Genomic DNA, 16,906 nt, shown 5'->3' with positions numbered 1-16,906 from the left:
ATCTCTGGAGATCTGGATGTGGTTCAGGCTTCCACCTATAGTCTTATGTATTGCAGAGGCTCCGCAGAAAGCCTCCTTCACTGGGCACATTGTAGGTATTCCAATCAGTTAACTACTCCGCTGCTTTTGCTACAAAACATCCACCTTTATATTTCCAACCCTGATAGTAATTATTCATTATTGTACCACATGAGTGTTCATCCACCCCTCCCAGACAGATTGGATACTACTCAGTGGAGATTCTACCTTCCTCTGTGCTTTCTGTCTGGATCTAGGCTCCCTCTTAAAAGCTTGTAAGCCAGTCACTTTTTGCCTTTGTACCGCCCCCCCGCCCCCACCATTTTGGGTAGCCAGTGTCCAAGTTGCCCATCCCTGTCTACCCTGTGTATTGAAAGGGTGGGAATGATCCTCACTCTAAAGATTTGTTCCCTCTTTTGAGCTATTGCAACCATAGGTGTAGGTCAAGTTCATCAAATTGTATCAGATTACTCTTTTTTTCCTCTTCTTTCTTCTTCTAGTTGAGCTCTGATCATCCAGCCATTGAAGCCAGGTCAAGTGGGTATTATCTGTAAGTGTGGGTGTTCTTATGCATATTTCCTCTCTTCTTATCAGCTGGATGCTTCATTCTCCACTCTAGTCCTCTGTGGCTATGTTACTGACTCTGGGCCCGAGAGTCCCCAGGTCTTGCTATACTGCTGGCCAACCAGGTCTCCACCCGGGTTCACAGGAGTCTACTGAACATGGTTGGACTTAGCTCGCAGCGTCATTGCTGTTTTCCCCTCACTTCCCCTTATCAGTGACCAACGTGGTCACCAGTCAGAGCACGTGTCTGCTCGTGTATTCCCACTGAGTCTCAGTCTTGGAAGGGGGTTTGACCTGAGGGGTCCCAACCACTTGCCTTGATGTGTCCTGGGCAAACAACTTGCTTGTTCTTGTAAGGAGTCAGTCTGACTATTGTTTTGTATTTTTCCTGTTGGTCTTTCTTTCAAGAAGTATCTTCTGTTATAGCCATTCCAGGCTGGTCTGCTTGTCCTTTCAAGTGGAAATTTCCCACCCCAGAAAATTCTGGATGGGGTTCAGGATTCCACCTATGGTCTTATGTAATGCAGACGCTCCGCAGGAAGCCTCCTTCACTGAGCACGCTGTAGCCTCATTTTAGGTATTCCAATCAGTTATAGGCAGAAGATGGACTTACAAGCTTTCTATGGTGATATTTCTGGCTATCCCTTTCTCTCCCCCCTCAAGTGTCTATTTTATAATGGTATGCCAGGGAAACCAAGATTCAAAAAGATAGTCAAGCATCTTAACATTATTTCCCCCCTTTTGCCCATTCCAACCATGTCTCAATTTCCAGAGCCCTGTTGTTCCAAGGTTGTACATACATCATTACTTACCTTTAGCCCATGCAAACCTGCTGAATTGTTTTCCTTTATCTGAGAGTGTCTTGATTATTTCCTTCATTCCTGAAGGGTTGTGTGTGCTAGGAAACGATCGTGCAGTATCCTTCCATGAGCTCTGGTGAGAAACCAGCTGTTCATAGAATTGTTTCCTTCTTGATTTTTCCTTTCTTTAGCTTTAAGTTGTTTGACTGTGATGTGTGTTGATGTGAATTTCTTTGGGCTTATCTGTGTGAGTTTAATTCTGCTCCTTGAATTTGTAGGTTTCTGTGTTTCAACAAATTTGGAAAGTTTCCTGCCATTTTTAAGAGTACTTCTTCACTGACACAAAAGCTAACTCTTTTCATCCCAGATGACATTGGCTGTTTTTTCTCAGGTGTTCAGACTGGGTCACTTCACTACTTCAACTTTCAAGTTCACTACTTCTTCCGTCCCTTCCATTCTGTTGTTGAACCCACCCATTGAGTCTTTTCAATAATTATATTATTTCATTTGTTTCAAACGTATTTGTAATTTGTCAGTGAGGTCTCTTTAGGATAACTGCTTAATAATCATTTTCAGGTCTTTCTTTCTTGGTGTCTTGGCACAGGCAGCTATTGGTTGTCTTTTTTTTTTTCCTTCACATTTCAGATTCCGGGAGTCACGAGGGATTTTTCTATTCAAATCTGGGTAGTGTGGGTCTGAGACTTTGTACCTTACTGAAGCCTTCTGTTTCTGTCGGCTGCTTCTGACTCTGGTACAACAGGTGAGGGTGGCCCTTGAGTTGTCCACTTCTGCTCGTCTGCTCAGTCCAGTGCTTTGCAGCCTGCATGCATATTCATCTAGAGATTCCCTGTTACAGGGAGTTGAGAGGCAAGTCCCAGCGTTAATTCAGGATGCTTCTCAAAATGACCAATTTTTAAATAATTAAATTTTAGTATTTTTCCTTAAGGTGTTACTGAAATCGAATTTAACATGAAAAATACACAGTGGTCGGTAATTAGAGGCAGCTATGGACTGATGGATTGCTTGCCTCTGTTACAGGACTTTAAAATGATAAATAAGGAGTTGACAGCAACTAAATTTGTGGAAGTCATCGCAGAGGACAATCCTTTCATACACGATGGAGTTGACAGCAACTTTGAACTTGAGGTTTGTAAAGAAGCATCACAAATGACGGGGATCCAATCCAGGCTTGTTTGTTCTGATACCAAAGTCCACAATTTTAACAGAACGTGTATATATGCACACTGTACTTTTAAACAAATAATGAATACCTTCAACAGTTGGTTCCTAATTGCGTCCTTCCACCAGTGAGGTGTTTTTATAAGCACAGCTATGCCAACTTTTTTTTTTTAATGTGTTATAAAAAATTAGCGTAACTTGCTTATGAAAACACCTCAAGGGAGGGGGCGCGAGTGAGTGAGTGGTTGGCAAACAAAGAAGATGTGTTTAATTTGCAATAAAACAAATACAGTGTGTATATATGAAGGGGCTTCAAAAAGTTAGTGTAAAAATGGATTTAAAATGAAACTTTTTGAAGCCCTCTTGATTATATCAGAAAACTAGAGATTGATGTTAAAAGGAATAGATGTGGGAAATAATGAGGTCACAAGAATACTGAAGTGCAATCCTATTTCTTTGTGTTTTCCTGTGGTATTTTCATAGATGTCATGTACCTGTCACTCAGCTCCTTCTCAATGAATCAGCCATATTGTGTCTCTGAGTTTTTGTTTCTCCTACTTACCGTAGCCTAGTGGTTATGAATTGGGTTACTAACCTCAAGGTCAGCAGTTCAAAACTACCAGCTGTTTTGCAGGAGAAAGATGAAGCTTTCTGCTCCCGTAAAGATTTACAGCCTCGGAAACCCTATGCAGGGTCACTGTGAGTCAGAACCGACTCTGTGGCACACCACCAGCACTACTTAGAGACCTTGAGCAAGTCAGGCTCCCTGGGATTCAGTGGTTTAATTTGCAAAATGAAGTGGGACAACTAGTTCAGCTCTTGGTTTTTAGCAGACTATTCTGAGTGTCTGGAGTCCTGGTGTGGCGCTGTGGATTAATGTGCCGGACTGCAAAATTGGTATCAATCAAAAAGTTGGCAGTTCAAACTCACCAGTCTCTCACTGGAAAACCTGTATAGGTCGCTATGGGTCGGAATCAACACTTAACAACAACATTCTGAGTGTCTTGCTTTCTGCAGGCTGTCCTTGAAATATTCAGAGGGTGCCACTTGGGGTCAAGAAACAAATGCCCATTCTGGTTAACCATGAAATAATGTCAGATCCTGACACCTTGCATGAGCTCCATTTCATGCACCCCAAAGTCAAAACTGAAAGCTCTGGTTAAATCTTACCAACTCTCCCTGCTGCTTCCACCCATGCAGCTGAAAATGGCAGGAGAAACACATGGCCGACGCCTCTGTCTAGTTGTTAAAAAGAAGCCAGAATGCCAACACTTGGTCTCAGGTACTTTGGGCATAGCCAATCGTGGTCCCCACCTATAACATGATAGTTAGTAGAGGGAAGGGTCAGTGAAAACAAGAAAAACCATCAATGAAATGGATTTGACACAGCGGCGGCAACAATGGTATCAAACAGCTACGACTGTGTGGATGGCGTAGGACTGGGTACTTTTTGTTCTTTTGTACGTGGGGTTGTTATGAGTCAGAACCAATGCAACGCTGTCTGGTAACTGATTACATTTCCCTAGCCTGGCCATCTCCCACCTCCCATACGTGACTATTTCATTCTTTCTCTCTTCAAACCCTACCACCTCCTCTCCAATTCTCACTGAGAAAACTGATGCCATCCAAAGAATCTTTCCCAGACTTCCCCAGGCACATTTGCTAACCTTATACTTCCTAGTGTATAGTGTAGCAAATAAAACTTTAGAGCCTCCATCCTGCTTTCTCATCACTTGAGCTCAATTTCTCTGTCTTGTGAATAGATGCCAACATGCTCTCTCCCATCATCAAAACAAACACCTTGCCTATGTGCCCCAAAGACCTGAAAGCAGGGACTCACACAGATGTAGACCAGTGTTCACTGTAACACCAGTCACAAAAGACACCGTGGAAGTAACCCAAGTGTCTATCAACAGAGGGAAGGGACAGACAAACAGAGGCTTTCCACACAGTGGTTATTCAGCTACGTGGTGAGCCTGAAGACATGCTAAGCACAGGAAGCTAGACACAAAAAGGACAAGGTGTGAAGCCAACTTATATGCAATAACTAAGATAGCCAAATGCACAGAGACCTGGGGTGGGAGGTTCATTACTTAGGGGACCCTGAATTTCCTGGAAATAGTGATTAATAGTTACACAACCTGGCAAATGTAGAATGTTGGAATAATGGTTGGCGTTATATTTTACTACAAAAATTAAAAGCAACCCTAACCAAATCCGTTCCCTGGCTCCACTTTGTTTCCTCTTTCTCTTCCCTCTTTGGAGCAAAACTTTTACAAAGACTTTAGAGATAAAAGCCACATAACAGCTATTCTGCGAAGATGACAGCATAAGCAGGTGGAGGATGTCCCCACCCCTCACACACACCAAGAACTCTGAAGGACTCAGAACCGGTGGGCAGAGGGGCCTACCCGGTGTTTTCTGCTCCCATACAGATTTACAGTCTCAAAAACCCTCTACGGGGTCACCACGAGTTGGAACTGACTCAATGGCACACCATCACTGATCATGTGGAAAAACAGAAGTTAAATGCTGTCGAGTCTGTTCTGACTCATAGCGACTCTGTATAGGGTTTCTGAGAACTAAGTGATAACACAGAGAACCAAACTAGAGGATGTAAGAGAAAAGATAAGTCATTTTCTTCTCAAACTTTGGAGGCCAAAAGGCTGTGCAATGACTTAAAGTGCTGAAAAAAAAAAAACCTGTCAATTAAGGATACCATATCTGACGCAACGTTTCTTCAAAAACGAGGACAAAATTAAGACATTCTCAGATAAACAAAGATAAACAAAAGCACAGAATTTTACCATTAGACCTGCCTTAGCACTGTAGGATAAGCACTATAGGACAAGCAGAAGGTTGGTGGTTCAAACTCACCAGCTGCTCCTTGGAAACCCTACACAGGGTCATTCTATGAGTCTTAACCGACTCCACGGCGTTTTACAACAGACATGCCACTAGAAACGCTAAAGGAGTCGTTCAGAAGAGAAAGAAAGGGACACTAGACAGTAACTCAAAGTAAGATACAGGAAAATGAAAACGAGAGATTTCCATGAAGCATAATTGTGAGGGCAAGTGCAATGATTGGAAGGTATCTTTGGTAATTCGAAGGGCTTTGTCCTTCATACTTTGCAATGACAAAAGTATAAATCTATGTCATAGGGATATGATCTACAAAGATGTACCAATAATAACTACATAAACCGGGGGAGAAAGCAAAGGTGTGAGCAACAGGTTAAGGATAGTTTTTGTATATTATTGAAGTTAAATTGGTATCAGTTCATTCCAAGTTGTTACAAATGTAAGATGTTAAATACAGTACTTAACCACAAAGAAAATGCCTAAAAACTGCACACAAATGGAGAATAGAATCAAAATGGCTCGCTACACAAATTCAACAAAAGTTAGTAGTATTAGAAAAATTAAGGTATAAAGAGCATATGTTAAGTAATCCGACTCATAGTGACCCTGATACAGGATTTCCAAGGAGCAGATGGTGGGTTGGAACTGCTGACCTTGTGGTTCACTGTCCAGTGCTGATCCTACCGCTCCAGAGCGCCAGACCAGGAGTCTAAAGAGGGTCTAAGACACACAAAAAAATAATGGTAGCAGTAATTCTGTTTATTGCCAGTAATTACCATGAGTGTAAATGTACTAAATGCTCATATCAAAGTGTAGAGTGGTAGATGGATTTAAAAACCACAATTCCAATTATATGGTGCTCTATAAGAGACACAAATAGGCTGAAAAATGAAAGGATGGAAAACAAATTTCACCCAGTCATTGTTGTGAAGTGCCATCGAGTTGTTTCTCACCCATAGCGACCCTGTATAGGGTTTCCGAGGAGCAGCTGGTGAGCTTTAACAGCTACCTTGCAGTTCAAACGGCTTTGCAGTCTGGTGCAGTAACCCACAGCGCCACACCAGGACTCCAGTAGTAGTCACCAGTAAACAGCTGGGGTCCTGATTATCAGCTGATAGAAAATTTAGCTTAAAATCTAAGACACAAGAAGTATGGATACATAGGACCATCAAGGGAGAAGAGCACAAGCGGAATGCAGGACCTTATTCAGAGAAGCAGCGACACCAGACATGGAGGCAGAGATGATGATGTGGAGAAAGGGATCAGCTGAGGTCTCTAGATTCACGGAAAGAGAGGGAACTGAGAGTTGGCAGCCAGGAGGCAGACTTGCAGAATGTGCCCTTTTGTTGTTAATTATTATATATTCCTGAATGTGTTTGTGTACATCTCCCCACCCCCCAAAAAAAGAGAAACACAGAGAATGGAAGCAAATACTGTTGAATGATGATGCATGGAGGAGATAACACTGCAATGAAATGATGGTGTAAAGCCGATGTTCTCCCATGTCAACTATCACTCAATTCACAATAGAAAAAAGTATGTGATACAATGATAAAAAGATTAATGCATCTCACATTAGACACCTCTAAATACAAATACAAGGGGGGTTCAAAAAGTTCATGGACAGATTCCATTCTTCTATGAATTTTTTAAAGCCCTCTCACACATAAAGCAGAGACAGATACAAAAAAAAGAGCTAGGCAGCTCTGTAACAGCGCTCTGGGAGTCCTGGTGTGGCACTGTAAGATAAGCACTAGATTGCTTATCGCAAGGTCAACTGTTCAAACCTACCAGCCACTCCTTGGAAACCCTAAACTTGGAAACCCTAAACTGGGTTGCTATGAGTCAGAACCAACTTGACAGCACTTAACAACATCATGATAATGGAGTCACGGTGTGGTGCTGTCGGATCAGCACTGAACTGCTAACCACGAAATCAGTGGCTCAAACCCACCAGGCGCTCCTCGGAAACTCAACACAGGGTCACTATGAGCCAGAACGGACTTGCTGGCACTTAACATAATAGCTGGCGACTTTAATACACCACTTCCAATAGTAGATGGAACATCGAGATAAATGGGAAGAGAGAACTTGAACGACATTATGAATTCAACTATAGCTTCTGGTGTGGTGCTGCAGGATAATGTGCTCAACCACCACAAGGTCAGTTTGAACTGCGAGGCCAGCAGTTCAAACCCACCAGCTGCTCCTCAGAAATGCTACACAGGATCACTATGAGTTAGAACTGACTCTAAGACACTTAACAACATAGCTAACAGACATATATATAGACCATCCCTTCCAAGAACAGCAACTATGTATTGTTCTCCAATGACAGACCACATGGTAGGTCATAATGCGAGTGTCAATACATTTAAAAAGATTGAACTCAGACGACCTATCTTCCATAACCACAATGGAGTGAAACTGATAACAGGAAACTAGTGAGTCCACAAATATATGGCAACAGCACGCTATTAACCAGCCAGCCAACAGGAAATTTCTAACTGTAAATGCCTATATTTAAAAAGAAGGGTCACAAATCAATAACCTAACCTGACAACTTGAACTGGAAAAGGAAAGCAACCCAAATTCAAAACAACCAGAAGAAATGAAGGACTGAAGCAGAGAAACGAGAATAATACAATCATTTCTGAGTAATCAGAAATTACTCAGAAATCAAAGTGGGGATGTGGGGACATTATAACCAACGTTAGAGTAAATCAAAATGATCAAAAGAAGTATCTTATCAACAAGTGTACCGAGAATTAGATAACCTAGGGGCATGTTTCCTATACAAGGAGGCTTCAAAAAGTTTGTGGAAAATGAAATGAAAAGATAATGGAAGTTTTCCATGAACCTTTTGAAGCCACTTTGTAGATGATTTCAACAAATCTGTAACAAGTCAGTCCTGGTGTGGTCTGTGGGTTAATGTGCTGGACTGCAAGATAGGCTTGAACAGCAAAGGTCAACGGTTTGAACTCACCAGTCATTCCTCAGAAACCCTACACAGGATCGCTATGAGTTGGAACCAACACGACCACACTTAACAACAACGTAACAAGTGAAGAGATCAAATCAGTAATAGAAAACCTCCCAACAAAGAATGGCTTCACTGCATAATTCTTCTGGGTATTTACAGAACACATGATGCCGATCCTCCTTAAACTTTCCCCCCAAAATAGAAAAGGAGGGAATACTTTCTAATTCCTCCTGTATACAGACCAAGAAACAGTCATTTGAACAGAACAAGGGGACACTGAATGGTTGAAAATCAGGAAAGGTGTCTGGGTTGTATCCTTTCAACATACATAGTCAATCTGTATGCTGAGTTTATAATTCAAGAAGGTGGATTAAACGAAGAATGTAGGATCAGAATTGGAGGAAGACTCATTAACAACTTGTGATATGCAGACAATACAATCTTGTTTGCTGAAAGCTAAGAAGACTTAAAATATTTACTGATGAAGAGCAAAGACCACGGTCTTCAGTATTGGTTGCACCTCAATGTAAAGAAAACAAAAGAAAATCCTCACCATTGAATCAATAAATCACATGATAAATGCAGAAAAGACTGAAGTTATCAAAGACTTCATTTTGCTTGGATTCACAACCAACACTCATAGAAACAGCAATCAAGAAATCAAACAACCTATTTCATCAGGCAAGTCTACACCAGACCTCTCGAAAACATTCTAGAGCAGTTTGAAGACTATGAGGTTATTGAAAACACCATGGCTTGGGTCAGGTGCAACTTAGTCCTCAAACTGAGGTCTTTGATCTTCAACACTTTAAAAAGGTCTTGTGTAGCAGATTATTTGCTCAGCATACAGACTGCGTAAGTGTGGAGAAAGAATACAACCTTGGTGCACATCTTTCCTAATTGTAAACCATCCAGTGTTTCCTTGTTCTGTTTGAATGATTGCCTCTTGGTCTATGTACAGGTTCTTCATGAGCACGATTATGTGTTCTGGAATACTGATTCTCCACAATGTTGTCTATAGCTTGTCACAATCCACATAATTTAAAGCTTTGGTATAGTCAATAAAGCACCGGTAAAACTCTTTCTGGTATTCTCTGCTTTCATCTGATGTCAGCAATGATATCTCTCATGGGTTGAAAGACAAATACTGTTAGGATGTCAATACTACCTAAAGAAATCTATAGATGTAACACTATCCACATCAAAATTTCAACCACCTTCTTTGCAGAAACTGAGAAGCCAATCCTCAAATTTATATGGATTAGCAAGGGGTCCCAAATAGTCCAAACAATTTTGTAATACAAAAGTACAAGGATTCATTCTTCCAGACCTCAAAACATATCACAAAGCTTCAGTGATTAAAGCAGTTCATTACTGGTATACTGACACATACAAACCTATTAAGTAAAATGCACAGTCCAGATATAAACCTGTATGATAAGTGCTGTCGAGTCAGTTCTGACTCATAGCAATCCTGTATCAGATTTCCAAGGAGTGGCTGGTGAGTTTGAACTGCCGACCTTGTGGGTCAAAACCAACCTTGTGATCCAGTGCTTTAAATCACAGCGTCAAACCAGGATTTCTGTGTATCCATGATCAACTGAGTTCCACAAGGTGCTAAATGAAGCCAGTGGAGGGTTGAGGTGGGTAGGTAAGTGAGTGGGGTATTCAGAAATCTGGATTTCCCCAAAATAATAAATGAACCTGGCCCCATACCTTGTACCAAATACAAAGTCTCACTCAAAATGGATCAAAGCTCTAAATATAACAAGTAGAGCTAACCATACAATTCTCAAAAGAAGACAGAAGCACAACGCTTCGAGAACAGGATTGTAACAACGGATTCTTAGATAAGAATGAAAGGACCGCATCCCACCTTAAAACTCTGGTTTGTGAAACGACTTTATCAACAGAATGGAGCGATAACATATATTAGAAGAATATTTTAGGGCACTGTATTTCTGATAAGGAGTTCTGGTGTGGTGTTGTGGGTTTAATGCGCCGGACTGCAAAGTCGCTTTGAACCGCAAGGTTGGTGGTTCAAGCTCACCAACTGCTCCTCGGAAACTCTCTACAAGGTCATCTATCGGTCGGAGCCGACTTGATGGCACTTCACCACCACCACCTGTTGATAAAGGTCTGATAATCCAGAATATATAAAGAACCCCTAGAACTGAAGACACGGTGGTTAAAGTGCATAGGTGCTAACCAAAAGGTTGGCAGTTCAATTCCACCAACTGCTCCATAGCAGAAAGTTATGGCAGTCTGCTTGTTAAAGATGTACATCCTTGGAAATCCTATGGTGTAGCTAGCTCTACCCTGTCCTAGCCACCAAATATGAAGCCAATCCAAGAGCAGGCCAAGGAAAAGAGATTACTTCATCAGAGAGGAAATACAAGTGGCCAATAAGTACGTGAGAAGATGATTAGTGTTGTTGTGAAGTGCTGTCACATCAATGCCAACTCATAGCGACCCTATATAGGGTTTCCAAGGAGCAGGCAGCAGGTTTCAACTGCTGACCTGTAGTTTGTAGTCTGGTGCTGATCCTACAGTGCCACACCAGGAGTCCCCTCCATGTCATTAGGGGACTGCAAATTGAAACCACAGTGGAATGTGACTTCATTCACATAAAGACGGCTGTTGGTAAGGATGTCGGGAAATCGGTACTCTCATCTACTGCTGGTGGGCTTGGAAAAATGGCACAGACACTGTGGTGTGTAGTATGTACCCCAAGAACCAAGAGCACGTGAACACAATGACTTGAACAGCTGTGCTCACAGCAACACTATTCGCAACAGCCAAGGATCAGAAGCAACCATCATGTCCCTCAACACACGGATGTCCACACAGAATGCGGCCCATCCATACAACAGACCCAACAGGGAAATGGAGTTCAGAGACAAGCCACCACAGGGTGAACCTAAGAAACATGCCGAGTGAAGTCACTCAGAGGGACAAATATGGTACGATCCCGTTTATAGGAAATATCTAACGAGATCAGAGTTGTTGAGTGTTTCCTAGGGGCAGGGGAGTCAGAGGGTGCAAGCAGGGGATGGTGACTCACTGCTCAGCAACACTGCTTCTGTTAACGGTGATGACTGAACAAAATAACAGACACTACCAAGGCCAATGAATTGTACATGTCTAAAAAGTTGAAAGGTAAATGCTTGGTTACATATAGATGTACTCCAATGACATACACAACACAAAAGGCACCATTTTAAAACGTGCAATTCCATCACCCAAAAAGAAACCCACCTATTAATTGTACCCACCCTTTGTCCCCTGGCAACCACTCACCTGCCTCCCTCTTGAAACCGATTCTTCTCAGGGTCCCCCTTCTCTCAGTTTCCGCCTTACCTCACTGCTGACTCCTTTTCGGACTGCTTTATGGACTCCTCTGCTCTGCCCAAACTCAACATGGAGTGGTCTGGGTACACGCCTAGGCTGTCTTCTTGTTCCTAGCCACGCTCTTGGTTTTAAATGTCGTTCACTATGTGGACAATTCATAAGTCGTTATCACCACTGTCCCAGACCCCAGACATGCATCCTAGCGCTCCCACTAAATGCCTACATGGCTTTTTAACAGGTAGCTCCAAGTCATAGCCTTCATATTCAAACCTCTCTGAAGTCAGTCTCCACCACCCTGCAGGGGTCAGCCCAGCCACCTGAGTCTGCTGCCCACCAGCAACTCTACAAACAGAACATCTGTTTGTAGGGTTCACTTTTCCTCTCATTAAAACCATACTAACAGCTTCAGCTTTGAATAGAAGCTGTCGGCTGATTTCATATGGCAGAGAGGCAAGACCGTAAGCTGGGGCACAGAGAGGAGGGTGGAGTCATAAACTGAGGATCAGTTTGCACGTCATCTCCCGCAAGAAGAACATGGATGTTGCTAAGTGGTGTGGGCTCTCTCTGGGGGGAGGGACAAGATGTGGGAACAAAACCCAAAACCTAAACCTCCTTGATGTATCTCATGCCTCTTAAGAGAGAGAAACATCAAGGCTGTTGGCTGTAGCCCCTCTGTGGGGCAGGGAGTGCTTGGGCACATGCCTTTATGCAACATAGCTACTGGTGAGGACACCTTTTTCCACACACCGTCGCACTTTATCCTTACAACAGAGCAAGTGACAATCACCTAGTACAGGTGAGCACACTGTAGGTGAAGCACCTTGTCCGAGGCCACACGATGCCAAGTTAGGTCTGCGGCTTCCACAGTTTCTCATGGCAGAGCGGAGGGAGTTTGAGACTGCTACAAGGCAACTGAAGCCCATGGACGATGTAAATGGTTAATGTGCTCAGCTGCTAACCTGAAGGACGGCTGAAGTCCAGCCAGAGGTGCTGCTGAAGAACTGGCAATCCTCTTCTAAAAAAGGAAGAAAAAAGAAAAAATCAGGCACTGAGAACTCTGTGGAGCAGTTACACTCTGACACACACGGTCACCATGAGTTTGAATAGACTCAACTGTAATAAGCTTGGGTTTTTTGTTTTGTTCTTGGTTTGCAAGGCTTTGGGGACTGCTGAGGGGGAAGGGTCTGGGTGTTAGGTAAAGTCCCAGGAGGATGAGTCCAGGTTCGGGCAGAAGCACAAGAAGTGGCGGTCTATGGCCTGCTCTTGTGTGACATCTCATACAACACAGACGTCTTCTTCCACCAATGAGACCTAGTCAAAGCAGCAGCTGGAGTTGGATGAGTGGACACACAGGACAGGTGGGAGACTTGCGCCCAAGCCGAGCCGGACATCAGGCACTGGGCAGCACTAACACGTTTACAACGTGAGCTTGCTGTTTGAGTTTACAGGTGCCACTTCCCAAACCTGTTCAGGAAAAAAGGGAGCACTTTAAAACTGGTTTTCTGTCCAACAGTTCACACACGTGTGGCTTTGTGGCACGGGTTCAGTCCTTGCAATGTAGCAGCACCCTTCCGGTCCCCTCCGTGTTTCCGGTTTCCGTTCGTCTCCTTTTTTACTTCAGATGGTTGGTTGATCTAAGGACTGTCCATGCTTCCCTGGAGCTGCTGTTCACCTTACAGGCCTTCCTATCATCAGGCTGAAACTTGAGCAACGGTGTGAGTTCAGTTCCAGACCTGGAGGATGTCTAAGGGTCATAGTCTCAGGATAAAAAGGGAATACTCTTGTTGAAGATTATTTTTGACATTTCCATTCAAAGACTGGATCCCTGATGGTGCCAGTGGGTTTAATGTTGGGCTACGAACCATAAAGGTTGGCAGTTCAAACCCACCAGTCACTCCATGGGGAAAAAGATGAAACAGTTGGCTTCTGTAAAGATTGTTGTTGTTAAGGTTCCGACCCATAGCGACTGACCCTGTATAGGGTTTCCAAGCAGCGGCTGGTGAGATTGAACTACTGACTGTGTGATTCAAACAACTTTGCAGTCCAGCGCATTAGCCCACAGCACCACACCAGGGCTCCATTCAGAAAACCCTATGGGGGCAGTTCTACTTTGTTCTGTAGGGTTGCTATGAGTTGGAAATACTCTATGGCAGTAGGTTAGGTAGGTTTTTGGCAGATGAGGTAGGTTTTAACCAAAGACTTAATAAAGACTTAATGAACTCCAGAGCGCATGATAGAACATATATACAAGCAATATGTTTTTAAATGCTGTTGCTAAAACTGCAAAACGTTCTGTACCTGTTGCTTGAACATTCTCTGGAATCTCTGGTCCCCCTGTAGGTCAGAATGAAGATGATTGTTTGCTCTCATTGCAGCTGGTCTTCCTGGAATTCTTTGAAGCTCTCTTAAGCTTTGCCATTGTCTCTGTTACTGACCAGATGACGAAGTCATACATCAACGTTCCAAATGAAGAGCAATCTGCAAACAGATATGGAAGTGCACAGGCCCTAGCAAATCAGGTAACAAGCACTGTCTTACTGTGTCCAGAGCCAGGTGTTATTCTGGAACTATTGAACCTGTATCATAGCTGCTGGGGCTCCAGTAGTCCTTCCAAGAAGTGTTTGGGTTTTTTTATTAAGTTGTGAACTGAGTGATAGTTTACATGGGAGAACATCATCGGTTTTACACTCATCGTTTCATTGCAATGATTACAAATCTCCTCCATGCATCATCATTCAACAATATTTGCTTCAATTCCCTCTTTTTTGTTATTATTGTTTTGGGATGTACACAAACACACTCAGGAATATATAATCACTTAAGCAACCAAAGGACAAATTCTGTAAGACTGCCTCCTGGCCACTTTTTTTTTTTTTTTTGTAAATAATATTTGATTATGGTCTCACTGAACACTTACACAACAGATTAAGTTCCCACTCAACAATTTTTACACAAATTGTTTGGTAGGATTGGTTATATTCTTGGCAATGCATGAGTGACCTCATTGTTTGCATTCTGGTTGCTCTGTTTCCAATTAATCTAGTTTCCCTCTTCTCCTTCACCTTCTCATCTTTTCTTTTTTTAAAGCAGGTGATAACCTTTGGTTTCACAGAGTTGAATAGCACAGGTGATATTCTTTATTTTGTGAGTCATTCTATTAGTTTGCTGTAAGTTGACCTTGGGATAGTTCCAGATCAAAGTTCAAAGGTTTACTTTAGCGCAGTAGTCTCAGGGAGTCCTTTGGGTTCAACTTCAAGAAGTTGTTTACGATTTCTTCTCACCTTTTGAAAGGAGCAGGTTGCCTTTTTTTTTTTTTTTTGGGTCTTTTGAGTTGAAGAAAACAGCTTTCCTGCCTGGCCCTGGCACGGGTGGTAGACCCCTGGCACAGCAGTGAAGGCCAGTCAGTGTGCCTATGGGTGTGCAGGCTGGACCGGTGCCTGAGGTGTTTTACTGTCAAGAGTTTCAGTCACATGTTTTTGTGTTATATGGGTGCAAAGCCTATCCCGAATGAGGGATGTGAAGGGAGAACTGCTTGGTGCACATGAGATGCGGACCAGGTTGCAAAGGTTGGGGTGTGTTCACACTCCTGGCACTCTGGCCTTCATGGATGGACAGACCTAATTCAGGACGCAGGGACAGTTTGGCAATTACTGAAGGATCCAGCTGCCAAGTCAAGACTGTTTTTTTGGTGGGGGTTTCAGGGTAGCAGGTGAGAAAGATTTCTCTGTGTTTGTATCGCTGTTGTTTTGAGGGCTGTCATGGATTGAACTGTATCTTCCAAAAAGACATGTTAGAATCCTAATGCCTGTGATGTCATCCCACTTGGAAACAGGGTTCTTTTGTTATGTTGAGACTACACCACTGTAGGCATGTCCTAAATCTAATTATAAAGAACAGATTAGACGCAGAAGGAAAGACAAACGAGGGAAGACTGTGGACACATGAGCTCACCAAGGAACCCAGGGCTGCAGAAGTTGAGAGACAAGAGTTATCCTCCAGCGCCAAGAGAACAGGGCCTTCCCCTAGAATTTGTACTTGGAGAACATGGACCTGCTCTTCTGAGGTAGTGGCTTATGGGATATGAGTTATAGCAGCACCAGGTACAGAACAGGAGCTGGCTAAGCCCCACAGCTGGGGACTCCCCAGAGTGAACAACACGGGGAACCTTCTCGCTGGTGTCTGTTGTCCAGGGGTGACTCTCACAAGTCCAGTGGACGTGACTTGGATTCGACAGGCATGGGGGCTTCAGGCACCCTTCTGGTGCCTTGTCCACCGTGTCGACCAGCAGGCTTGCTCCAGGTCCAGTAAATGCCTGATGGTTTCTCCAAGTTCTCTGGGAACTTGGTCATGGTTCACAGCCTGGGCCTGGGACTTTGCTCTTCAAGATGGACACGGGATGTCCACCTTGACTTTATCCATGAGTTCATGGACGCCCTTACTGGGGTCTTCAATGACATGGGTGCAAATGTGCTGGCACAGGGAACATCCTCAGAAGCAATGGTTCAGGTTCAAGTTGGTTTGCAATATGGTATTCCACATAGCTTTATGTTCTTCTCATACCCTGCGACAGTCATTTTGGCCCAAGGGCTAGCTCCTCTCGTCCTTTACTGGGCATTAGAACCATGCTCCTTTTTGACCAGTAATTTTGGGACTGGATTTGGGACCAACAGAAATGCTAGGTTTAAAATGTTGAAAGCCCAGTCTTCTTGCTCAGCTTGCAGCCACATCACATGTCCAGTAATTTGGGGGGACAAGGTGGTGTCATAGAGAATTATATAGAGCTCTAGAGATATGCAGATGGCTCCCTGGAGATGTCAGTGGAGGGTACAGATATGCCTATATGCTAGGAAACTACTAAAGACCTGAGAGGATCGTTCACATTCTCCATATACAACAGAGAGCCTACATTATCAAAAGGGCATTTGGGTTGAGTCCTTACAAGGGTACCAGGTGGTGTCGAGTCAGGTCCAAGTCATGGTGGCCCCATGTATGTCAAAGCAGAACTGGATTCCGTAGGGATTTCAAGACTGTGACTTTGGGGAAGTAGTTCACCAGGCCTTTCCTCCAAGGCGCCTCTGGAAGGGCTTGAACTGCTAACCTTCCAGTTGGTAGCCCAGTGCTCTGGCTCCACCTAAAAGAAGCAAGCTTT

At 43.4% G+C, this 16,906-nt stretch overlaps 1 protein-coding gene across 1 annotated transcript in view; it reads left to right on the top strand.

Moving 5' to 3' along the window:
- RSPH10B (radial spoke head 10 homolog B (Chlamydomonas)) overlaps positions 1 to 16,906 on the top strand; it is a 99,349-nt gene that overhangs the window by 71,252 nt on the left and 11,191 nt on the right. Inside the window, exons 14-15 of the mRNA XM_006859757.1 lie at positions 2,421 to 2,528; positions 14,133 to 14,276. Of these exons, the coding sequence (XP_006859819.1) occupies positions 2,421 to 2,528; positions 14,133 to 14,276 (252 nt within the window). The remainder of the gene's footprint in view (positions 1 to 2,420; positions 2,529 to 14,132; positions 14,277 to 16,906) is intronic.

Source organism: Chrysochloris asiatica, unplaced genomic scaffold (genome assembly GCF_000296735.1).
Source record: "Chrysochloris asiatica unplaced genomic scaffold, ChrAsi1.0 scaffold00034, whole genome shotgun sequence".
NCBI lineage: Eukaryota > Metazoa > Chordata > Mammalia > Afrosoricida > Chrysochloridae > Chrysochloris > Chrysochloris asiatica.
Note: the sequence above shows the minus strand (reverse complement) of the source record. Positions and strands in the feature narration are given on the sequence as shown.